The sequence below is a fragment of the Chiloscyllium punctatum genome, chromosome 37 (genome assembly GCF_047496795.1).
Source record: "Chiloscyllium punctatum isolate Juve2018m chromosome 37, sChiPun1.3, whole genome shotgun sequence".
In the NCBI taxonomy this organism is placed as follows: Eukaryota; Metazoa; Chordata; class Chondrichthyes; order Orectolobiformes; family Hemiscylliidae; genus Chiloscyllium; species Chiloscyllium punctatum.
In genome coordinates, this window is record NC_092775.1 from 47,161,344 (window position 1) to 47,187,258 (window position 25,915).

The following is a 25,915-nucleotide window of genomic DNA, read 5'->3' on the forward strand; positions in this document are numbered from 1 at the left end:
GGTAGACAAGTGCCCAGGTTCTGATGGGATCTCCTCTGGAATACTGAGGGAGGCAAACAAGAAAACTGTGCGACTTCATATGAAATTTCTTTGTCGTCTCTAGTTACACGAGAGGTCCCAGAGAGGACCGGAGCATAGCCGATGTTGCTCCCTCTTTTTAAGAAGGTGAATGGGGTTAATCTTGGAAATTACAGGCCAGTGAGCCTTATATCTGTGATAGAGAAATTATTGGAGAAGATTTTTGGAAACAGGATTTACTCATGTTTGGAAAAATATGGACTTAGTGGCAACACGCAGCACAGCTTTGTGTGGGGGAGGTAATGTCTCACAAACATGATTGAGGTTTTTTTTGAGGAAGTAACAAAGATGATTGAGGGCAGGACAGTGGATGTTGTAAGTGGACTTCAGCAAAGCCTTTGACAAAGTCCTACTTTGGCAGGCTGATGCAGAAGCTGAAGACATATGGGATCTATCATGAGCTGGTAAGATGGATAGTGTCTTGGCTTGGTCGTAGAAGACTGGTGACGGTGGAAGGCTTTTTATTTCCTGACTGGATATGTGTGAACAGTGATCAATGCTGAGACCCCTGTTGTTTATGCCGTGAGACATAGGAGTGGAAGTAAGGCCATTTGGCTTATCGAGGCCACTCAGCTATTCAATCATGACTGATGGGCAATTCAACTCCACCTACCCGCACCCTCCCCATTGCCCTTAAGTCCTTGCGTGATCAAGAATTTATCAATCTCTGCCTTGAAGGCATTTAACATCCCGGTCTCCGCTGTGCTCCTTGCCACCACTTTCTGGCTGAAGAAATGTCTCCTCATTTCCATTTTAAATTGACCCCCTCTGATTCTTAGGTTGTGTCCACCAGTTCTAGTCTCTCCACTTGCTGGAAACAAATTCCCAGCCTCCACCCTTTCTAAGCCATGTATTATCTTGTAAGTTTCTATTAGATCTCCCCTCGACCTTCTAAACTCTAATGAATACAATCCCAGGATCCTCAGCTGTTCATTGTATGGTAGGCCTACCATTCCAGGGACCATCCGTGTGAATCTCCACTGAACACACTCCAGTGCCAATATGTCCTTCCTGAGGTGTAGGGCCCAAAATTGGACACATTATTCTAAATGGGCCTAACTAGTGCTTTATAAAGTCTCAGTAGCTAATCGTTGCTTTTATATTCCAACCACTGATCACTTGATATTGTCAAATGACAACATTACATTTGCTTTCTTAACCACTGACTCAACCTGCTAGTCAACCTTTAGACAATCCTGGACTAGCACTCCCAGATCCCTTTGTACTTAGGCTTTATGAATTTTCTCACCATTTACATGCCAGTATTTTTTCCCCCAAGTGCCAGACCTTGCACTTGCTCATGTTGACTTTCATCAGCCATTTCCTAAACCACTCTCCTAAACTGTCTAAATCTTTCTGCAGCCTCCCCATCACCTCAGAACTACCTGCATGTCTGCCTAACTTCATATCATGGGTGAACTTCGCCGGAAAGTCCCCAGTCCCTTCATCCAGATCATTTCATATATAAAGTGAACAGCTGCAGCCCAACACTGAACCTTGCAGGACACCATTTGTCACTAGCTGCCATTCCAAAAAAGAACCTTTTTTCCCAACTCTCTGCCATCTATCAGACAGCCGATCCTCAATCCATGCCGTTAGCTCACCTAGAACACCATGGACCCTCACTTACTCAACAACCTCCTGTGAGGCACCTTAACAAAGGCCTTTTGGAAGTCTAGATAGATAACATCCACTGGGTTTTCCTGGGCTAACCTACTTGTTACCTCTTCAAAGAATTCTAACAGTTTGTCAGGCACTTCCTCCCCTTACTAAATTCATGCTGACTTGTTCTAATCTGACCTTGCACTGCAAATAATTTAGAAATCTCATCCTGAACGATGGATTCTAGAATTTTACCTACAACTAAGGTGAGGCTAATCAGCCTATAATTTTCCATCTTTTGTCTTGATCCTTTCTTGAACAAGGGGGTTACAACAGCAATTTTTTTTCCAATCATCTGGGACTTTCTCTGACTCCAGTGACTTTTGAAAGATCACAACCACGCCTCCGCTATTTCCTCAGCTATCTCCCTCAAAAATCTAGGATGTCACCCTCCTGGGCCAGGAGATTTTTAGACCTTTTAGCTTTTCTAGCACTTTATCTTTTGTAATGGCTACCATACTCAACTCTGCCCCCTGACTCTCCTTAATTGTTGGGATATTACTCATGTCTTCCATTGTAAAGACTGACGCAAAGCACTGAAGTTCTTCAGCGATTTCCTTATCTCCCATCACTAGCCTTCTTGCATCAATATGGAGCGACCCAATTTCTGCTTTTGCCTCTTGTTTGTTTCTTATGAATTGAAAGAAACTTTTAATATCATTTCTAATAATACTGGCTAGCTTACCTTCATATTTGATCCTCTCCTTCCTTATTTCTCTTTATTACCCTCTGTTTTTGTAGTCTTCCCAATTTTCTGTTTTCCAGTGATGTTGGCCACTTTATAGGCGCTCTCTTTTTCTTTGATACTTTTCCTGACTTCTTTGTCGGCCATGGCTGTGCAATTTTGCGCAACCCCCTTTCCCCCCCCCCCCAAACGCTACCATCACCACCAGAGTATCAGGCTTTTCTTTGGGATGAATCTCTGTTCTGTGTCCCCAGTTACATCCAGAAACTCCTTCCATTATTGCTCTACTGTCTTCTCCACTAGGCTGTACTGCCAGTCAACTTTTGTCCGTTCTTCTCTCATGCCCCGTAATTAACTTTTATTTAACTGTAACACCATTACATCCAATTTTCAAACTGCAGACTGAACTCTACCATATTATGATTGCTGTCTCCTAAGTATTCCCTTACTTTAAGATCTTTTATAAAGTCTGGCTCATTACATAGCACTAAGTCCAGAATAGTCTCCTCCCTCGTGGGCTCCGTCACAAGCTGTTCCAAAAAGCCATCCTGTAAGCATTCCATGAATTCCCTTTCTTTGGATCCATGGGAAACATTATTCACTCATCCATTTGTATACTGATGTCCCCCATGATCACTGTGACCTTGCCTTTCTGACATGCCCTATCTATTTCCTGGGACATCTTGTGCCCCTGGTCCTGACCAATGCTGGGAGGTCTGTACATAACTCCCATTGTGTTTTTTTTATTTATCTTTGTGGTTCCTCAGTTCCACCCACACAGACTCCACATCATCTGACCCAATGTCATTTAGTGCCATAGATTTAATTTCATCCTTAACTAACAAGGCCACCCGCCCCCTCTGCTCATCTCCCTGTCTTTTCGATAAGTTATAAATCCTTGGATGTTTAACTGCCAGTCCTGAACCCCCTGCAACCATGTCCCTGTGATGCTTATCACATCATAATCATTCACTATGATTTGTGCTATTAATTCATCTACTTTGTTATGAATACTATGAGCATTCAGGTAAAGTGCCATAATGCTAATTTTCTTATTCTCGTGGGTTCCAAAATCTCTGTTCTAAGTTATCCTTACTTTTTGCTTCATGCCTAGTCTGCCTTGAACTTAAACCCCGCACACATGCTAACCTGCTGGATATCTTTTTACTTGACCCCATACTCCCTGTAGCTTCTTCTCTTCTTCCCCCCCCCCCCCCCCCCAAAACTCTCAAGATTACACCAGAGCACTGGTTCCAGATCTGCTCAGTAGGAGACTGTCCCGTCGGTACAGATCGCTCCGGTTCCATGAAATGATGCCAATGTCCCATGAAATAGAATCCCTCTTCCCCACACCAGTCTCTTAGCAACATGTTTACTTCCCCAATTTTCTTAACCCTATGCTAATTAACATGTGGCTCTGGCAGTAATCCAGAGATTAACCCTCGAGGACCTGTTCTTCAACTTCCTTCCTAGTGCTTGATACTCCCCAAACAGGTCCTCCTTCCTAGTCTTGCCTATGTTGTTAGTACCGACATGGGTCACCGCAACTGGATCTTCTCCCTCCCGCTCCAATATCCTTTCAAGCCAGTTGGAGGTATCCTGCACCCTGGCACTGGGCAAGCAGGACTCCTGTTGTGGCTCGCAAAGGATACTATCTGTCCCCCCTAATTATAGAATCGCCTATAACAACTATTTGTCTTTTTGCTCCCCTCTCTTGAATGGCCTTCTGCACCATGGTGTCGTGGTCAGCTGCCTCACCCTGTCCACAGCCCTTTTCCTCCATACAGGGAGCAAAAATCTCATACCAGTTGGACAAGGTAAAGTCCCCCAACCCGGCCTCGCTTACAGTCATACCCTGTTGTTCCGTATCACTAACTGAATTTGAATTATTTAATCTACTGGGTGTGACTGCCTCCTGAAACAAAGCGTCCAGATAACACTCCCCCTCCCGGATATGCCGGGGAATGGAGCTGGCCTGATCAGTAAGTTTGCGGATGACCCAAAGATCAGGAAAGCTGTGATGGTAAAGATTGCCAAAGGATGCAGCAGGATATATACATAGTCTGCAGACTTTGTCAGAGAAATGGAATTTAATCTGGTCAAATGCAAGATGATGCATTTTGAAGGTCTCGTATAGGGAGGAAGTATATAGTAAATGACAGAGCCCTTAGTCAGAAGGACCAAAGTGTACATGTTCACAGTTCTCGGAAAGTGGCCACGCAAGTGGGTAAGGTGGTCAAGAAGGTTTATAGCATGCTTGCTTTCATAGGTCAGGACAGACAGTATAAAAATTGGCGAGTCATGTCCCAGCTGTATAGAGCTGCATTAGGTCACGTTTGGAATATTGTGTCCAGTTATGGTCACCACACTACCAGAAAGACGTGGAGGCTTTGGAGAGGGTACGGAAAAGGTTTACCAGAATATTGACTGTTTGGAGTATGTCAGCTGTCAAGAGAGATTGAACAAATTTGACTTTAACCTCAAGCTGCTGGGTGACCTCATGGATGCTTGCAAAATGATGAGAGGCATATATAGAATGGATTGTTGGAGTCTTTTTCTCCGGATAGACAGTCAATTACTATGGGATATACATGTAAGCTAAAAGGAGGAGAGTATAAAGGAGATGTGAGAGACATTTTTTTTTAAGACAGTGTTCTGAGTGCTTGGAAATACTGGCAGAGAAGGTGCTTGAATCAGATATAATAGGAATACTTAAGAGTCATTTTGACAGACATAGGAATGAGCAGGGTATAGTGGAATACAGACTGCCAGAGTCAAAAATGTTTAGTTTAAAAAGGCATCATGTGTAGTTGAGGTTTGGTGGCCCAAGTAACCTGTTCTTGTGTTGAACAGTTCTTTGTTTTATGAGCAAAGGATGGGTTTATAGTCATGAGGGTTAGAAAAATGAGACATGATTTTATTGAAATTCGTTCTGAAGGGAATTGAAAGGAGCAGATTTTTAAGTTCAAAGTTAATTTTTTTTCATAATTGATCATGATCAATGCCATATTGTTTCGTCAACTATAAACCTGACAGTGGAGTTGTTCACCTAAAAGACAGTCAGTGATAATTAATTCATATTCCATAATATACAACAAATGATACGTATGTTCTGAAGAGAATTTTAAAAATGTCTATAACTATTAATATTGGATTGTGAAACTGTGTTGAACTCTGAACCTTCCCTTCAGTAATTCTGGCATTAGATACTCTTGAATAAATTCTTCTTGTACCCAGCATGTGGTTTCCTATATATGTATGTAATATGTATATTTTAAGATCTTTTAATTAAGAGAAAATGCAATATGAATTTATTGGAGGTGGTCATGCTTGTAACATTTTTTATTTTTTTCAAGCTATAATACCCAGAAATCTGGTGGCCTATTTGTTGTACGTTTTGGAACAGTAGCACAAAAGTTGCGAATTTGTTTGAAACGCAAGAGTCATTGGTAAGGACAGTACCCCAAATTGCTGTTGAGAAGGTGACAAGCCATCTTCTTGAGCCACTGCAGCGCACAAGATGCCAGTGAACCCAGAATGCTGCTATAGGTTCTTTTCTGAGTTGTTTGTCACAACTTGAGAATTTGCTAGTGACTGCCTTAGCTTCCACATCCACCATCCTACTGCTCATATTCTTGCCAATCTCCTTCAATGGTCTTAAGTCAGTAAAGAAGCAAATATAGTGGATAATCATTTAGGTGGCATAATGGGAATAACTGGATTAAATTCTAACCTGAACCCAGTCTTGTCAATTCTAATCTTGATTTATCAGCACCCCTTTTTGTTAAAGTCTTTCTGCTTTTATTGCACTGTTCTTCTCTGGGATCATGCAAACTACCATCTGGTTCCTCTGTTTCAAGTTCTGTCTACTGATAACCTGGAAGAAATGGAGGGTTTCCCTGTGGCAAGTCTGATGAATAGTTCAGAACTCTACAGTAATTCATCTTGGCTGAAAATGAGGAAGAATTTGAAGACTTGGAAGCTGTGTAGACATTAAGACTCTGAATAATGAATTCTAGCTCTTAAGATGAACAATACTGATGGCATGAAAGTGACAGCATGACTTGTGAGCCAGCAAAAGTAAACCATGTGAAGCTGCACCATACGCAATTATTTGATTTCCTATAAATCCGTGAGATACATACAGAAGGATGTTGGTGTAGAGGACTGTTGTGAGGCTGATAACTAATGTGAACTATCTAAATCCTGAGGAAAAATTGAAGGAACTTGGCTTTATAATTAAGAAAAAACTTGTTAGTGATATTAAAAATTGTTTTTCTTATAATTGAGAAGTTCTTCATCCAAAGAATGACTTTGTAATGATCTTCAAAGCATAAATACAAACACCTGGAGTTATTTCTCATGCCACAATGACTTTGATGGGTTCCTGGGTAAATAAGTAAGCTGAGTTTCCATATCTAAAATGACCTTTGGGATCTTTAAATTAAAAAAACACCCAAGCAGGCATTTTTGTTTGTATCATGTAAGAAAGCATCTTCATGACATTCTCTGATGACATGCAGCTGATCTTCATTTCTATCACTCAGGGAACAAGGCACAAGAATTTCGTAGGCGTGCATGGTTGCCTTTGAGGTTGCCTTCAATTCGCTGCAATATACCTTTCCTTTCATTTGTTTGTTTTGTGTTGTTTTTTTCCTCCTTTTCTCCATCTCAAAGTTATCCTGCTTTGAAGCATGACACATTAATTATTATGTTATCAGCATTCAGCTCCTGAATTGTAATTGGATGTTAACTGATGGCCAAATGGTCAAGATCTTGTTCTCATAAATTGACAATCAGGTCTGTACCATTTGTATTTCATTGTGGTGCACACACTTTTATCCCACTCCCTTGCACCTCATGTCTTCTATTTTCTCATTTATTTACAAGAAAGTAACCCACTTTACATGAATGCGTGGATCTGATTCAGTCGTCCCTGTGTCAGAATTTTTCTTTTATTCCACCTATTCCCACTTCCCACTACATTCGTTTTATGTGAAGAACAAGAACAGAGAGCAGTATAGCACAGGAACAGGCCCTTTGGCCATCCATGCCAGGTCACCCCTCAAACTCATGTGTTCCAGTGAAAATGCAATCAGTCTATCCAACCTTTCTTTATAGCTAAAATTCCCCCATACCAAGCAGTATCCTGATAAAGCTTTTCTGTAACCTCTCCAAAACATCCGCATCCTTCTGGTAGTGTGGTGACCAGAATTGCACGGAATATTCCAACTGTGGCCTAACTGAAGTTCTGTAAAGTTGCAGCACAATGTGCCTATTCTTATACTCAAATGTCCCTTCCAGTGAAGGCAAGCATGCCATGGCCTCTTTTACTATCTTATTACCTGTGCTGCCACTTTCAGTGATCTGTGGATCTGTACACCCAGATCCCTCCGCATATCAATACACCTAAGGGTTCTACCATTCACTGTTTAATTTCCACCTATACCTGATCTTCCAACATAGATCACCTCACATTTGTCCAGATTAAACTCTTTCTGCCATTTCTCTGCCCATGCCTCCAACTGGCCCATATTCTGCTGTATCTTCTGTCAAGCCTCCTCACTATCCCCAACTCCACCACTCTTTGTATCATCTGCAAACTTACTAATTAGACCAGCTAAAGTTTCCTCCAAATCATGTATGTCGACCACGTACAGAAGAGATCCTAACACAGTGGAGCACAACTAGTCACAACCCTCCATTTTGAAAAGCAGCATTCCTCCACTACCATCTGTCTCATTTAACTGAGGAGTTCTGTATCCATCTTGCCAGCTCATCCCAATACCATGTGACTTTGCCTTTTGTACCAGTCTGCCATGAGAGACCTTGTCAAAGGCGTTACTGAAATCCATGTGGACAACATCAACTGCTTTTCCCTCATTCATCACCTCCTGGAAAAAAAAGTCAATCAAGTTCGTGAGGCACGACTTCCCCTGCACAAAACTATGCTGCCTATCGCTAATAAATCCATTTGCCTCTAAATGCATATAGATCTTGTCCCTGAGAATCTTTTCCAATAATTTCTCTACCACTGCCATGAGGCTGACAGGTCTGTAATTTCCTGGATTATCCCTGCTACCTTTCTTAAAAACAATGGATCTGCAATGGCTACTCTCCAGTCCTCTGGGACCTTGCCTCTGGCCAAAGAAGATACAAAAATGTCTGTTAGAGGGTGGCTGATTGGTTAGCACTGCTACCTCACAGCACCAGGAACCCGGGTTCAATTCCTGGGTGACTGTGTGTAGTTTGCACGTTCTTCCCCCTCCCCCCCCCCCGTCTGTTTCCGGTTTACTCCAACAATTCGGAGATGTGCAGGTCAGGTGAATTGGTTATGCTGAATTGCCCATAATGTTAGGTGTATTAGTCAGTGGTACATATAGGTTAGGTGAATGGGTTTGTGTGAGTTACTCTTTGGAGGGTCGGTGTGGACTCGTTGGGCCAAATGCCCTGTTTCTACATTGTAGGGAATCTAATCTAATCCAATCTACTGCTCCAGCAATTTGTTCTTTTGCCTCCCTTCAATACTCTGGGATAGATAGATCCCATCAGTACTCAGGGACTCATTTACCGTCATATTTTTTTAAGACAGTCAACATCTCTTCCTCTTTTAATAGCAACTTAGCTTAGAAATTCGACAGTTTCTTCCCTGAGATCATTCCTTCTCTTTTGTGAATACTGACACCAACAATTCGTTTCGCACCACACCTACCTATTCTAGCTCTACACACCGATTCCGTCCTTTGTCCTTGAGTGAGCCAATCCTTTCCTTGGCTACGCTCTTGTGTAAAAACCCTTAGGCTTCTCCTTAATTTTGTTTGGTAATGTCTTTTCATGACCCTTTTTTTAGCCCTTCTAATTCATTGCTTATCTTATTTCCTACTTTCCTCATATACTTCAAGGGCTTCATCAGTTCCCATCTTCCAGGATTTTAAATATGCTTCCTTTCTCTTTTGTCCGACGTCACAACATCCTTGGTCATCCAAGGTTCATGTAACTTGCCATCCCTATCCTTCATTCTTACAGGAATATGCTGCTCCTCAATTCCTAGCAACTGCCATTTGAAATACTCCCAGATGTTTGTGGATTTACCCTCAAACGGGGAGGGGGGGGGGGGGGGAAAACGAAGGACAGAATAATCTTGGTAAAGGGCAACATCATCACACATCTCTTCTTCTGCTGATATTGGACTATTCCAACATTTTTTTTCAATTACAAGTATCCACAGAATTATTTTTTTGTCTATACATAAAGAGTACTTGATATTGCTTGCATGAATAAAATTTAATATCATGTGTAATTGGAGTGGCGAATATTTAAGAGTTTACAAGCTTTTCTTTATCAAAGTGTGATAGATTCACGACTTTTTATAGATATGTATCTTGAGTGGATCTCCAGCATTGTTTTGAGGGGGAGCAAATCAATCAGTTTTTTAAAAATGTTTAAGAGATTGTCTCATTTTCGGAACAAGACACTGCTTAGGGGTTTCACATATTGAATGTGCGCATACAAATCGAGGATTTCCTTCTGTTGCTAATTTGACTCAGAGGTACTAACTTCTCCCCCTCACCAAAACCATTGCTTGATTGGGGAGATGTAATCTGTGACTAACAATCTTAGGAAAGCTGTTTGGAAACTTTTTATACTGTTTATTTTGCTGTGGTTAAAGTCTTTAATTTGTATATTGCTTCAAAAATGCAGCCAAAATTATATAAGGGGTATTGCTTTTGTATGAACCTAATGGTTCAGAACTGAAAGGAAATTTCAGATGTCCTGATGTCATCTTTCGCTTTTTATTGTATGTCTATGTATGTATGTATGTATATGTACATTTCATTCTTCTAACAGAAATGAGGGATACATGTTCATTTGAAATATCTTTTCTATGCTATTTGAAACAGTTTAGCAGAAAAAATATTAACATATTAGAAGTAAATGTTTCGGGAATAGTAAACCTTTTTGTTATGCAGCATTTTGCTATTTTCCATCTTTAATTTATAGCTTGATTTTTGTTTGCTCATTCAGTGAATAATTGACTTTTTAAAAACAAATTCTATTCATTCAGAAAGATGCGCTCCTGTGGTCCAAAAATGTACCCATTGGTGATGGTGAAGGTTATGATGATGGACCTGATTTGGAAAGCTGTGACTCTAATGAAACCAGTACCACGGGTGAGGAAAATGATGGTACGTGATGGTTGACTTGTGAAATGTGGAGACTTTTGTTTGAGGCCGTAAATGTTCAAAACAGTGATGTCCAACTAATTGCATAAATTGAGAGGATTTTCCGCTGTGGAGTCAATGAGATGTCTTCAGTTGGAAGTTTGCCGTAAAGGAATCAAGAGAAACTGTCAGAAGAAATTTATTTTGTAATGAGGTTGTTAGAATTTGGAAAACTTTTGCCAGAGGAGGTTGAGATGGAAACTATTTAACTTTTTAAGGGAATGTATTGAAGGGCTCAGAGGTACTAGGGCTGTGAGCTGGTCTTATCATCTGAACTGTGGATTTATCTGTTGGTCTTCAACTTGTACTGAAGAGTGATAGAAGCACAAAGGCCTGAAAGAGAAATAAAAATATCCAAGGCATAAAGTTGATGCATTTCCGGAGGCTTCCTGAGCACACAGTGGAATTAGAATGCTTACACTAACAGATGTTTACACATCTTGGTGAATTTTATGCAATTTTGTATTTCACATTGAAAACATTTTTCATACAAAGAAACAAAGAAAACTGATTTAGGTTTTAAAACAATGTGGAATAAATTGCTTTGAGTTATGATTGAACCTATCAATTCTAATGCCATTATTAGTGAAATGCAGAGTGTACGAGGAACACAAGGACGGCGGCAGTCTAAACACTTAATTTTTTTCACTCCATAATTAGTGTCACCGGTGTCTGATGAAAGTTCTTCAAATGCATCATGTTCCACTGATCATCAAGGCAAACAGGTGTCCCCTGGCAAACACAACAGCCACAAAGCAACTCAGCAGGTAAGTGAAGCTCTGAGATAAATTGTGCTGCAGTTGAAACCATTCTTGATCAGTATATTTTAGGAAATGTTAAAACTCCATATTCTTGCTTGAAAACTTTTCAGACAGTAGTATCTGCTGTTTTTTAAAGTATATTGATAACATTTCCATTTTTCAGTAATCATTTATCTGCCACTGATTTTTGAGTTCTTGTAAGATAGTATTGAATGGCTTTCTGGTTTCTTCCCCAGACTCTTGTTACTTAACAGTATTTTAGTAGGATTTACGATTGGTACATAGCTGCACTGCATCTAAAAGGGCTATTACAGTAACTGAAGAGCTGACCTAGTTTTTATATGTAATAACTATGAAGTGGATTTATTGTTTTTCCAAATGTAGAACTCCACAAGCTTTGCAAGTACTTTCTTGAATTTTTTCTTGTCCTAAGGTATTAGTTTATTCTTGAATAATATTTAACATGTGTATAATTCAACTGAATTGCCATCCAACTAAAGATGCTGTATACTTTTAAATAATCTAAATAATCTAAGTAATCTAAGTAAAAGAATGTAAATATAAAAAAAAATTATAAAATGCCAGTCTTCACCCATGAATGTGGGGTAGCCATCTGTGTTTCCCCCTAATTTATTTCCAATGTGTGGACTTCAGATACATGCATGGCAGCAACCTGCACATGAGAACTTGCACGCTTATCAGTACGCACAAAACCTCTCCGGCATCTGCACAACCACACAGCTTAGAGGGAACTTTGGCTTGGCATGGTTTATACTGTAATCCATAGACAATAATGATTGCAGGTTGTAATAGAACACCTGTTTTAAAAAAGTAAATTTATATTCAATGCGAGCATTGTTGGAAAAGCCAATATTTATTGCTTATTCTTAGGTTGCTTTGAGAACATGTCTTGAACTGCTGCAGTGTAAGGTTGAGATTGCTTTCATGTGTTGTCAGATAAAGAATTGCAGGACTTGGATCTAGCATTGCCTTGAACAATAAAATTATTGGAATAGGACACCCAATTGATCAATTGTTTTCCATTAAATCAAGTACAAGGGATATTGATTTTTCCATTATTTAAAGTATTATGCACTACCTCTGAACCAGGAGGCCAGAGTTCAAGTCTCACCTGCCTCAGAGAAACTGAACTCTGAACAGGTTGATTAGAAAATGTTAAAATAAAACAAACATTATACACTGCTCTGACACAGAGATGCTGCAGAATTGGTTAGAATATAAATTGATTGGATGTAGTTGCTCTAATTTATTCCTTGGTAAATCTATATGAAGTGTCATTCAATGGGGTAATTTGCACATTAAAATCAAGATTTCTGTTAGGTATTGGGAAGAGGTTGTGCCTATCGAATTTGCACATATTTGCAATAGAAGAATCTAGCTTTCTTGATACAGTGCATTTGGAAGTCCTGAAGGTATTTATAGAAACGTTTGCATTAAGGTAAAACGATTGAGTTAAATATTGTTTTAAGTATTTTTCTGGACCATTCTATCATTTTAAAGTTTTTAGCTGGTCATTTCATGCATCTTGCCAAGTCAAACTGTTTGGGCTTCCAATTGGGAAAATTAAGTGAATCGTGAAATGGGTACAAGTTTTATTGGCTGACTGGTCACACTTGTTTGCCCTTCACTGTTGAATGTAACAAGATCTATCCTAAGTTAATTGGAATTGTTATAGTTACAGTATAGCATTTCTGCATTTTGTTACTATTTTCATCTGTATTGATGTATAGCAATTATAATATGTAGAAAGTTTCCAACTATTGCTTCTGAATATGGAGTTTTTGTCCAATTACCTGGGAGATTTAGTCTAATAATAGAGTACTGAACAACTAACATCTATCTTCCTGAAGTTGTCATGTTTTCTAGTCTGTTACCAACTCACCCAAGTATGATGGAGCCTGATTAATTGTATTTGTTGGTCATTCATTGTATCATGTGGACATAATCATTGGCTTAATACAGTTGGGCAGAATGCCTGTAAATGCTGTGCTGCCAAATGTGGTCACCAGGAACTTGGACAGTAATCTCGATCAGATTTTAAAAAAAACTATTTAAACTGAGATTAAAGTGATCAAAGTTTCCAAATTCAATATTTGATTTTAAAAAATTGACCACTTGCTTGGCCCTCCACGGTAAGAACTGCATTTTCCTTTCCTGATCTGATACATGAAAGGTGATCTAACTGAGGTACATAAGGTTATAGGTGGTCAATTGTAGTTGTTAGTGAGTGACTGTCAAAGACAATAAGATGCTAAAAGGGTTGACAAAGTAGATATAGCAAAAATGTTTCCTCTTGTGGGGAAATCTGGAAGGAAAAGTTATAGTTTTAGGAAAAGGAGTAGTAGATTCAAGACAAATGAGAAGTTAATTCTCTCAAAGGGTTGTGAAGCTATGGAAGTCACTAACTTTGGTGAATGTCGGGACACTGAGTAAATTTAAGGAGGACATAGATTTTTAATTAGTAACGTGTTGAAGATTTATGGGGTGTGTGCAGCAAAGTGGAGTTGAGGCTGTGATGAGATCAGCCATAATTGAATTGAATTGAATTTTGGAGCAGTCTTGAGGCTGAATTGCTGATTCCTTAGAGTTCATATGTACTTACAACTCTCCATACCAAGATGGATGACTTCAATTTCAAATTTCAAATTTTAAATTTGAGATTGAACTCTCTTGTCCACCTGCCTGCCAAAAGTGATCTTGCAAACCAGTGAGTGAAACCATCAACATTTTTAAAGCCAGTTATGGATAGGCATCCAATTGTGCCTGTCAGTGATATCCCAAAAACTGAAAATTTGACTTTTACAAGCCATTTTACCCTACAGATAAATGAGAAGGAAATGACGAATTAACTTTTATGTTTGACATAGTGGCCTTTATGTATATTTTTAGTGATTTGTTTAACTTTAGGAAAGCTGACATATGTAATCCTTTCTTGGGAATGCTCCCTTGCCCTTTTTTTACACCCTTTGTCGTTTGAATTTCTTCTCACTGTCATATTATGAACTTAATCTTCTGATGGTTTGCCCACCCTCTCCCTGATCCCTGTCTCCTCACACGTGGAAAATTGATTATATTTGTCTGATTTTGCCCAGCTCAGATGACCAGTCACAGATCTGAAGAGTTAACTTTGTTTCTCTCACCACAAATGCAATCATACCAGTTGTATTATCAGCATTTTCTTTTAATATATTGACAGAAGCTTTCCTGACTCTCTCGCTTCAATGAAAAGTTGCACAATTAATTCTAATTCAGCTTGGCTCCATCGGTTACTTGAAATAGTCAGTATTCATATCGGTTATCAAGATTAAGATTTAATCAGTATTATTGGAAAGGGAATTTTTCCATGGGGTGAAATCTTCTACAAGCCTCCAGGCTCCAAGTTTAAATCTGGCAAAATAGTGAAAATGAAATGTGATTTCAAATGGAGAGATGTTGCATGTTGCATTAAGATGCAACTTCATATAGCCAAGGCTTGGGTTGCATATTTCACGTGATTGTCGACTCATCTTTACTTTGTGTCATGAGGGAATTTTTTTTCAAAAAATGCAGCATGGACATGTGGTTATTAGTTTCTGTTCTTAATGTGCTTATTTTCCTTTTTTAGGCAAATCTTTGTTTTGTTCTACTTTGTTTCTGGGTTGAAGATTCTCGAACTAGTGCATATAGTTTACAAATTAAGGCCATGTAACTCGGGGGAGATGTGAGGAAGCACTTCTACCACACAAAGGGTGGAACTTTGTTCCACAAATGGCAGCTGATGCTAGATCAGTTGTTAATTTTAAATCTGAGATAGATACATTTTTGCTAAGCATAAGTATTAAGGCAAAGGGAGGTATATGGAGTTAGACTGCAGATCAGCCATTATCTCATTGAATAATGGAATAGGCTGAAGCAACTGAATGGCCTACTCCTGTTCCTGTGGGAAGTGCAGTAAAATCTAGTAATAGCATACGTGGATCAGTAATGGAACATGTGTGTCCTAGCTATTAACACTGCAACGTTAATGTAAACAACAGATCTGAAATCATATCCTACTTGTTCTGATAAATTAGTGAAGTAGATAGGAAGAGACTAACCAATGAAGAGAATTTCCATACGCTTTTTTTGTCTGGAGTCAGTTTTATGCTATCATACTAAAGTTGCAAGTTGGAGATCTAACATGAGCAGAATCGTGAGACTTAGTTTTAACTTGCTTGGTTCAGTGATTGCATTCTTGCCTCTGAGTCAGCATAGAATGTGCAAAAGCTACACCAGAACACTTCAGTGTACGCTATAGACTGACTCATTAATGCAGCGCTGACAGAATGCTGCTGTTTTGCATTAAGATGCAACATTAAACCGAGGCTTCATCTTTGATTGTAAGAAATCCTGTAACACTATTCAGAAAGAGTGTGCCAGTGTCCTGGTTAATATTCATCCCTCTTCTAATGAACTTCGCATGCTCATTTGTTTAACTTCTTTGTTCAGATTTGGTTTATTATAAATTGGCTGTAGGTCCTTAGATTTTAACAGTGAACATGCTTTGTTGCCTGTGCAACACCTTGGGACATTGTGCCTTTCGCAGTCTCAAATCAAGATAGTTCTTCGAACTTTATATTTAAAAGTATGTGCTAAAGCTTTTCATTTAATGACATGTAAACAGCTTGTAAAGCAACAGCCAAAAAAGAAGATTGGAGTTCCGGTGATGATGAGCAAATCCATTCCAAGAGTTGTGCTGACACCACTGAAAGTAAATGGAGAGCATGTGGAATCAGCTTCAGGTAAAATGCAGAATGCTTGTGTAGAAATGTTAATTTTTTTCCCCATGCAATCATTGTTTTGCTAAGCAAATTCCTATAAGAAAAGTGTGAATGTGTTATAAAAGTAAACAAGCAGAGTTATAGCATAGAATGAAAATGAAATATAATGTTTGAAGTCAACTGGAAGTTCTCCTCCATGTTGAAACACATTTTGAGGAAGCATTGAGGATGGCAAGGGCAGAAAATGTACTCTGGGTGGGGAATTTCAATGTCCTCCAAGAGTGGCTTGGCGGAAGCAGCAATCCTGATTTGAGCTGGTTGGGTCTGAAAGGACATGGCTGTTAGTCTGGGTCTACAACAGGTGGTGACGGAACCAACAAGAGGGAAAAACATAATTGACCTCATCCATATCAATCTGCTGGCTGCAGATGCATCTTTTCATGATAAAAGTGACCACAGCACTGTCCTGTTGGAGATAAAATCCTGTCTTCACATTGAGAATAATCTCTATCATGTTTTGTGGTGCGATCACTGTGCTAAATGGGGCAGACTTCAAATAGGTCGAGCAATTCAAGACTGGGCATTACTGAGGTGCTCAGGGCCATCAACAGGAGCAGAATTGTACTCCAGCACAATTTACAACCTCATGGTCCAGCATATTCCCCACTCAACTATTGCCCTCGAGCCAAGGGATCAATCCTGGTTCAATGGAGATTACAGGAGGTCATGCCAGGAGCAACTATAGGCACACTTGAAAATGAAGTGTCAATCTAGTGAAGCTATCATGCAGGACTACTTGCATGCTAAACAGCATACGCAGCAAGTCATAAACAGAACCAAATGATACCACAACCACTGGATCAGATTTAAGCTCTGCAATCCTGCTACAACCAATTGTGAATGGCGGTGGACGATTAAACAATCCATTGGAGCTTGCTGCTCCCCTAGCCAAGCTCTTCCAATACGGTGACATCGACTGAACAATATGGAAAATTGCCCAGGTATATCCTGTACATAAAAAAAACAAACAAGTGACAAATCTAACCCAGCCAATTACTAGCCCATTAGTTTCCTCTTAATCATCAGTGAAGTGATGGAAGGTATCATCAACAATGCGATCAAGCAACACCCGCTCAACAATAACCTCAGTGACACCCAGTTTGGGTTCTGCCAGGGCCATTCTGCTCCTGACCTCATTCCAAACTTGGTCAAAAAAGCTAAATTCCAGAGATGAGGTGAGTGTGACAGCACTTGATGTCAAGGCTGCATCCAACCTAGTGTAGCAACAAGGAGTGCTGCTAAAACTGGAATCCGTGGCTATCAGGGACCAAACTGTCTGCTAGTTGGGGTCATTACTTGGCACGTAAGAAGATGGTCGTTGTTGTGGAGCTGACATGACTGACCTCCAGCATCTCTGCAAGAGTTCCTTAGGGTAGTGCCTATTGTCCAGACATCTTCAGCTGCTTCATCAGTGACCCTTCCCTCCATCATTAGGTCAGAAGTTAGGATTTTGCTGATGATTGCTGAATGTTCAGCACTATTCTCAACTCTTTAGATACTGAAGTAGTCTATATACAAATGCACCAAGATCTGGACAATACCCAGGCTTAGGCTAACAAATGGTAAGTCTTGTTTGTGCCACACAAATGCCAGGCTATGACTATCGCCAATAGAGACAATCCAATCACTGACCCTTAAATTCAATGGTGTTAACATCACTGCCCCACCACCAACATCCTGAAGGTCACTATTGACCAGAAACTCGACTGCACTTGCCACGTCAACGCAGTGACTGCAAAAGCAGGTCAGAGACTGGAGATACTGCAGTGAATAATTCCCCTCCTGACTCCCCAAAGCCTGTTCATCTACAAGGTGGAAAACAGGCCTATGATGGAATACTCCCCACTCGCCTGCATGAGTGCAGCTCCAACAATAGTCAAGAAGCTTGACACAATCCAATGAAAAAGCAGCCCACTTGACTGGCACCACATTCACAAACATCCACTTCCTTCACCACCAACACTCAGCAGCAGCAGTGTGTACTATTTACAAGATATACTGCAGAAATTCATCCAAGGTCCTCAGATAGCACCTTCAAAACCCACAACCACTTCCATCAAGAAAGGCAAGGGCAGAAGATAGACAGGAGCATCAACAGCTCTAAGTTCCCCTCCAAGCCCCTGACCATGCTGACTTGGAAATGTATCACCATTCTTGCACTGTTGCTGGGCCACAAACCTGGAATCTGCTCCCTATTGGCATTTTGGGTCGACACACAGCAGGTGGACTGCAGCTCGTTCCCACCTTCTCAAGGGTATTGAGGGAAAGACGATAAATGCTGGCCAGCCAGCGACGCCCACATCCCACAAAATGAATTTTAAAAAGTGTCACAACTCTCAAATTCTCTCCTCTTCTTTAGATTCCTGCTATTTTTCAAGAAGGAGATTTATTGGGAATTCTTTCACTAGCATCCGACTGAGTGACCCTCCAGCTCTGATTAAGTGCCTCATATTTGAGATCACTTTAGTTCAAGCATGGGCCTCACTTTTGCTAAGTTACTCCATGTCAGAAGCAGCCTTGAAATTTGATGACCCTTCGCTGCATGTACGTAGTTCCTGACGGATTGCTCTCACTTCTTCTCAAAGCTGTTTTCTGTGAGAAAGCACACCTAGGTAAAACCAAACTCATTGCAATCTAACCCCTTGGGACTGCCACTACCTGCATGTTTCTATCCAGATTCATACCGTCCTGACTTGCAATTATATTGCCATTATCTCATTGTTAACTGTTTCAGAATCCTGAAACACCTTTCTTAACCACACAGTGTGGCTCCCTGCACTCCAGAGACAACAGTGGCTCAAGAAAGCAGCTCACAGGTTGTCCAGAGTAGTTGTACAATTTAAAATAAAAACAGGTTGCAGGTCTGGAAGCTATCACCTGGAAGGGAAGTGGCAGTGGATGTATGGGAACAGCACCACCTGCAAGCTATCTTCAAACCCACCTTGCTGACTTGGATCTTGCTGTTTCCTTTACTGTTGCTTGGCCAAAACCCTGTAATTCATATCTGTCTACAGCAAGACGATGGAGACATAAATGGTGGTGTAGTGGTGTCGCTGCATGAATAATCCAGAACCCCAGGCTCACGTACTGGGTCTGCGTTTGAAATCCACCATGGCAGATGGTGAAATTTAAATTCAATAAAAAGGGAAAAAAATAATCTGGAATGAAAAGTTAGTCTAATAATAGTGTAACCACTACTGATTCTTGTAAAAATCCATCTGGAAGGAAATCTGCCATCCTTCAATAAAATACTGTGGACTCTAGGTGGTGGAGGACTTTACATAAACTAGCTGAAAGCCTATTTTACTTTGAGAATAGAAATACAACTCTGGAAGCATGTCAGTGGTAGTGTGATCTATATTTTAGTCAGAAAGTGTTATGAATGGAGGAGCTCATGGTAAAATTGTAATGTTGCCACTTGTTCAACTGTTTTGTTTCCTATGACTTTTGGGTATTTGATTACTTTAGCACAATTTTCTATTACAGTATTGTTTTCGGATAATAGAGGACAAGCTTTTAGCCTCTGAAGAGGCACTCTGCTCCAATACGTTTGTTGCATTCTTTGTGTTATTTCAGTTTACATGAGTATAAAAGGGGAGACAGTGGCCTTGTGGTATTATTGCTTGACTATCAATCCATAAACTCAGCTCCATGTTCTCGGGACCTGGGTTCAAATCCTGCCATTTAGAATTTGAATTCAATTTTTTTTTTAAAAGTCTGGAATTCAGAATCTACCATGAAACCATTGCTGAATGTTGGAAAAACTCACTTGGTTCACCTCAGGGAAGGAAATCTGCCATCCTCACCTCTCTTGCCTACATTTGCCAAAAATACACAGTGCTTGACTCTCAACTGCTGTAAACTGGCCTAGCATGCCACTCAGTTCAAGGGTAGCTAAGGACAGGTATTAAATGTTGGCCACCCAGTGATGCCCATGTTGCACAAGTGAATGAAAAAAAAACGTGAAATTCCAGATTCGCTCATTTGGATAAAGTACACTAAGTACCTTCTAACAAAATATTAATAGACTTTGCTCTGTAAGTATATTAATTCCTTGTTCAAGAGTTTACTTTTAAGAAGTTAACATTACTAGAATAAAGAGAATAGAGAAAGGATTATAGTTTGAAAAATTAATCTATAGAATTGTGTTTGAGTAGAAATCAAGGGACAGAAAACAATGCTAGAAATAGTGAAAGTAATTGATCTAAATAATACCTGTATAGTTCAATTGTCAGATTTTTGTGTACATCCAAATTTGGATGTCTCGCTTTTTAAAGTAAGCACTTAATTTGCTGTATTTCTTTCTCTGGTAATCTTGTTAAATCAAAGAATTGGGATTTCTTTTGAGCGGCAAAATGTTTAGCATATTAATGGCCAGTTTGCTCATGTTTAGTTTTCTTCAATCTTGTTCAGATCTGAAATTGAGACACTAACTGCCATAGATCAAGATCATAGTTTCCTTTTATGTCCTCCTCTTTTCAGTTTTTAGAGTTACACAATTGAGTAAAGTAGTATTTATTTTTCAGCATTTGCAGCAAAGCACACCGATGGTGAGTCAAGCAGTGCATCTAGCATTAGTTCCTGCACAGTGACTTCAGGGAGCACACAATACAACAGAACAGAAATGAATAAACTTCAGTGTAGGTCTAGCCTGAACCGGAAACCTGGACAGCATTTCAGAGCCCTGAGAAGGCCAAGCACAGGTAAGAAGTGATTTTTGTTACTTTTTAGGATAATGTATCTGTTGTAATCTTGGAGAATGAAATGTTGTTTTAAAATGCTATGTTCCACAAAGTGCCCAACTATTTATGGCCTAAAGATGAAATTATACTTTGTGCCTCTGGAAATACAGAGCATGGGTTAAAAACAATAATCAGGACTGTTTATTGCTCATCCATTGATTTACATACACAGTATCTTTTAAAAATATTCTGTTTATTTAGTCATTGATTCCTTGCAGTGGAACCATGCATGTTAGTGTCAGGTAACTTACAACTTGTTGGATGTCATGTTTTTGTGGTGTATTTCAACAACTTAGATTTGTATAGTGCTCCTAAGGGAACAGAACATCATAGATCTACAAATGTTAAATATTGCTGATGTTGGAAAATGAATTTTTAAAAAAATTGCTGGAACCACCCTGTCATCTGGAGGTATCTATAATTTGAGACAGTGTCGATATTTCACAGCAATGTTAAAAGGAAGGCATGGTGTGTTTCATAAAGCATTTCTGATTATACCTATCAGGTTTGCAGTATTTTGTTTTCATATCAGATATTTAATAAGTTTGTTTTAATAGCTGTTACAGAGATGTGGTTGTAGAGTGATCATGATTAGGAATTAAATAATCTAGGATATTTCAGTTCTAGAGCATATGGGCAAAATGGAGGATGGTTTCCTTGAATGAAAAGAATAGAGAAAGTATTTTAGTTTGAAAAATTAACAGATAGTATTAGTTTGTGTCTGAGTAGGCATCAAGGAGCAGAAAGCAATGCTAGAAATAACTTACTGCCTTTGTAAGAGGAATTTTAGCATTTGACTCTTCAACAATTTTTTTGAAATAATCTGCCAAAACTACCTCCTTTCAAAGTCAACTAACAATAGATGCTTTTTTTTTTGCAAGGAACACAAACATCCCACAAAAGAATACAAAATTAAGCTTAGAGGACTAAAATTATGTAACAAGGCAGAAAGAAATACTCATTCCTTTTTAAACAAAAATTGAGGCAGTTTTCTAGGTCAAGATGTAATTGACTGGGGGATGGGCTATATGAGATCAAATATTGTGCAGAGAAGCACGTTTAATAACATCGTAAAAGAAGCTCTGGGGAAAGATGATCATAATGTGACAAAATGTTATTATGACTTTGAGAAAGGTTTAGTTCAGAACTTCAGGAAACTAGGAACCTAAATTTCAATAAAACTTGCAAAGGTAAGGGTGAATTGGGAAATTATTAAAGGATGAGATGATAGATGGGCAAAGGCACGGATTTAATACACAACAGTTGGGCCATCTGTTTTTCAGCCAGGAATCCGTAGAACCAGAGGGTACATGAATATGAAATAGTTGAACTTGAAACATGAAATATAACATTCTGTGGTTACTATGAACCTGAAATTAAACTGGCCTAGCCATACAAATGTTATGGCCACAAGGAGAAGTCTGAGGCAAGTAAACTGCTTCCTGACTCTCCGAAGCCTGTTCTTCATTTACAAGGCAGCGTGTAATAGAATATTCTCAACACTTTAACGATTGCAAGTATTTTATTCCACCCTATCCACCATCTTAAATGGTTACTGCCTCAGCCACCAATGCATAAATGTTTACCATGTAAAATATGCATTACTTCAGCTCACCAAGGGTCTTGCGACAGCGCCTTCCAAACCTGCCTTCTGTACAACCTACAACAACAGATGCGTAGGAGTGCCAACACTTGCAAGTCTCCCTCCACATCCTGACTTGGAATCACAGTGTCATTTCTTTACTTTGCAGTGCCAAAGCCAAGGAAATCCCTTCCGATCATGTCTACATATGTACCTACACCACTTGGGCTGTAGCAATTTTAAAAAACCATCTCACCACTACCACCTTGCGTGCAATTAAAGAAATAAATATTGGTTCATATTGATAAATAAAATAAGATTTAAAATAAAATTCAAATGCATGAAAGAAGTATTTTACTTCAGATTTTTTACTTCAGACCTGCTCACCACTGTCTTTCTCACTCTGTGACCCTTGCTGCTGCTATTGATCCTGCAATCTGAGCTTCTGATACACTATGCATCTTGAACCTCCAGTTACAATTGATGTTGCTTGCCAAACCTCTTGTTTGCTACATGTAATGCTCTCTGACCATGTCTCTCTCTGACTTCTTCCTGAATCCTCAATATGCCAAGGCCTCTGTAGCTGAGCAATAAGAAATACAGAAAGAAACTTCGTAAAGTCATAAAGATGTACATCATGGAACCAGACCCTTCAGTCCAACTCATCCATGCCGACCAGATATCCTAAATTAGACTAGTCCCAGTTGCCAGCATTTGCTCTGTATCCCTCTAATCCTTTCCTATTCATATATCCATCCAGATATCTTTTAAATGTTGTAATTGTACCAGTCTCCCACTTCCTCTGGCAGCTCATTCCATAAATGTACCACACTCTGCATGTAAAAACTGCTCCTTAGGTTAGTTTTAAATCTTTCCCCTCTCGCTATAAACTTACGCCCTTTAGTTTTGGACTCTCCCACCCCTGGGAAAAAGAAATGTTTATTTACCCTATCCATGCCCCTCCTCTTGTAAGAGATAATATGAAAGCCAAAGTGGCAGCAAGAGGGAGAGTTATCAGCAGTCTGGAGATTCAGGGAGTGGGAGAGGCATGAATTGGGGAGGGTGGCACTGACTGAGATGGAGCCCTCAGAAAAACATGCAACTAGTTGTCTTAATACAGTGCTGTAACCTTTACAGAGGATTGAGGCATTTGTTCACAAAGGGATATTTGGCTCCACAAATTATTTATTTTTGTTGAGGCACTTGAAGTTGGTTTTTGGATTATTGGATGTTCAAAACATATTTTCAGGCTACTTTTTTCCAGGAAGACTGCTTTGTGCTTATGTCATGAAGGGTTAAAAGTTTAAATCAAATTCTGTCAGGTGCTAAATATTAAAACTCCTACAGCCAGCTTTTAGTTTTGTGATTTCTTTTTGTCTCTTCAGCTACAATGAGGCGTTTCATGGTTTTGTATTTTGAAAGCAGGACAGATGAAGCGGAACAGAGGGGAAGAGATTGATGTTGAAACACCTGGATCAATTCTTGTGAACACGAATCTACGTGCTTTGATTAACTCACGGACTTTCACTTCTTTGCCGCTACATTTTCAGCAACAGCTGCTATTTCTACTGCCAGAGGTGGACAGGCAGGTAGGGATTGATCGGAGCATGGATATTGAATACATTTTTATCAAAAGGAAAACTATGCACACTTAATTGGTGAAAAGAGAAGGGAGAATAAATACTGGGCCTTTCTTATTCAAGCTGACACAATGGGCTAAAGGGCCTTTTCCCATGCTATAACAAGTAGCTATGACTCTAATTTGTGGCCATGTTTTATGTGACAAACCCATTGTATTGGTTCTGACTAAATGCAGCATGTTAAGCCTTACTTTCTCCACTTGATATATTTTGTTCTTTTCAATTGTGAGGGTAGGACTAGAATTAACATTTCAGATTAATGAGCTTTATCAGATGATTGAACTGAAAACTGGTTTTCTCTCCACAGCTACTGCTTGACCTGATCACTATTTTGGGCATTTTTGATTTTGTCATATTTTGCTTTTGCCTTGTATTTTGTCTGTAGAAACAAGCATTATTTGTGATCCCAATCGGATTTATGCACTCCATGCATTGGTTTAGATTATGGAAATGAATTTAGAAGCACTTGCTTTCAGTGTTTAATGTAGTCTACTAAATCAGGAACATTTTATCTAAAATTGAACATTGAATAATTTGAACACAGCTGCATAGATAACAACAAGTCAGGAAAGCTTGTACAAAAATTTTTAAATTGTCAATTAACATAGTGGGATTTATTAATTAATAGTTAATGCATAGTAGTTTTGTGGATGAGTGCATCTTTGTATTTAAATGAAATGAAGTGTCAAAATTATCCTGAGTTCGGGATGAGGGCGTGGGTTGGAGAAGAGGTGTGGAAATTATGGAAAATGTTATGGTAGGGGGAGGGGAGAGCTTGGTAGAAGTTATTGAGGTTTCTAGAATAGTGCAGACCATGTAAAGGCTCAGGAAGCTAACTTCCGGCATGGCTGATAAGAGGACAGCTATTAAGAGGGGGCCAGTCACACAGGACTGAGGGTGTTGTGCTCAAATACACGATTTTACGAAAAAGAAAAATGAACTTGTGGCACAGATTGAAATTGGTAATTGCAATGTTGTGGGTATCACAGATGTGGCTGCAAGGCAGCCGGGGCTGGCAATGAAATATCCAAGTGAACACTTCATATTGAAAGGACAGGCAGAGAGGGTGGAGTTGCATTGTCATTAAGAAAATAAATCAATAGAGTTGGAAGGCACAGAATCTGTGTGGATACAGTTGAGGAACTGCAAAGGAGAAAAGACCCTGTGAGGAGTGATGTACAGGCCTCTCTTAGCAATAGTTAGGATGGAGGACAGAAAATAAATCAGGAGATAGAAAAGGGATGTAAGAAAGGCACTATTACAATAATCATAGGGCAACTTCAATACGCAGGTAGAGAAAGTCAGGTTGGTAGCACATCTCAAGTAAAGGAATTCATGGAATATCAACATGACAGTTATTTTTGGATCAGCTTGTTAGAGAACAGGCAATTCTGGATTTCTTGATGTATAATGAAGCAGGTTTGATTAGGAAGCTTAAGTTGAAGGAACCTCCGAAGGTACATTGACCATATTATGATAGAATTCACCTCAAGTTTGATTGGAAATTGTTGAATCAGACGTAACAGTATTCCAATTGAGTAAATCTAACTACAGAGGCATGAGGGAGGAGCTGGCCGGAGTTGCTTTGAAGGGGAGCCGAGCATGGAAGATGATGGAACAACACAGGCAGAGTTATGGGAGTAAAAATGAGGCTGGAGAAGTCATGTAGTAGAAGTCGAGGACGAACTGAATAGGTATTTTGCATCATTCTTCACAGTGGAAG

The 25,915-nt window shown here is 39.5% G+C and overlaps 1 protein-coding gene across 10 annotated transcripts in view; it reads left to right on the forward strand.

Moving 5' to 3' along the window:
* LOC140463084 (polycomb group protein ASXL1-like) overlaps positions 1 to 25,915 on the forward strand; it is a 110,534-nt gene that overhangs the window by 52,513 nt on the left and 32,106 nt on the right. For 7 of the 10 annotated variants that reach the window (XM_072556781.1, XM_072556773.1, XM_072556776.1 and 4 more), the window contains 5 exons: positions 10,491 to 10,611; positions 11,308 to 11,414; positions 16,072 to 16,189; positions 20,755 to 20,931; positions 23,975 to 24,141. In XM_072556781.1, the coding sequence (XP_072412882.1) occupies positions 10,491 to 10,611; positions 11,308 to 11,414; positions 16,072 to 16,189; positions 20,755 to 20,931; positions 23,975 to 24,141 (690 nt within the window). Of the gene's footprint in view, positions 1 to 10,490; positions 10,612 to 11,307; positions 11,415 to 16,071; positions 16,190 to 20,754; positions 20,932 to 23,937; positions 24,142 to 25,915 lie in introns of those variants that run through there. The other 3 variants (XR_011954605.1, XM_072556774.1, XM_072556780.1) reach the window with 3 other exon arrangements.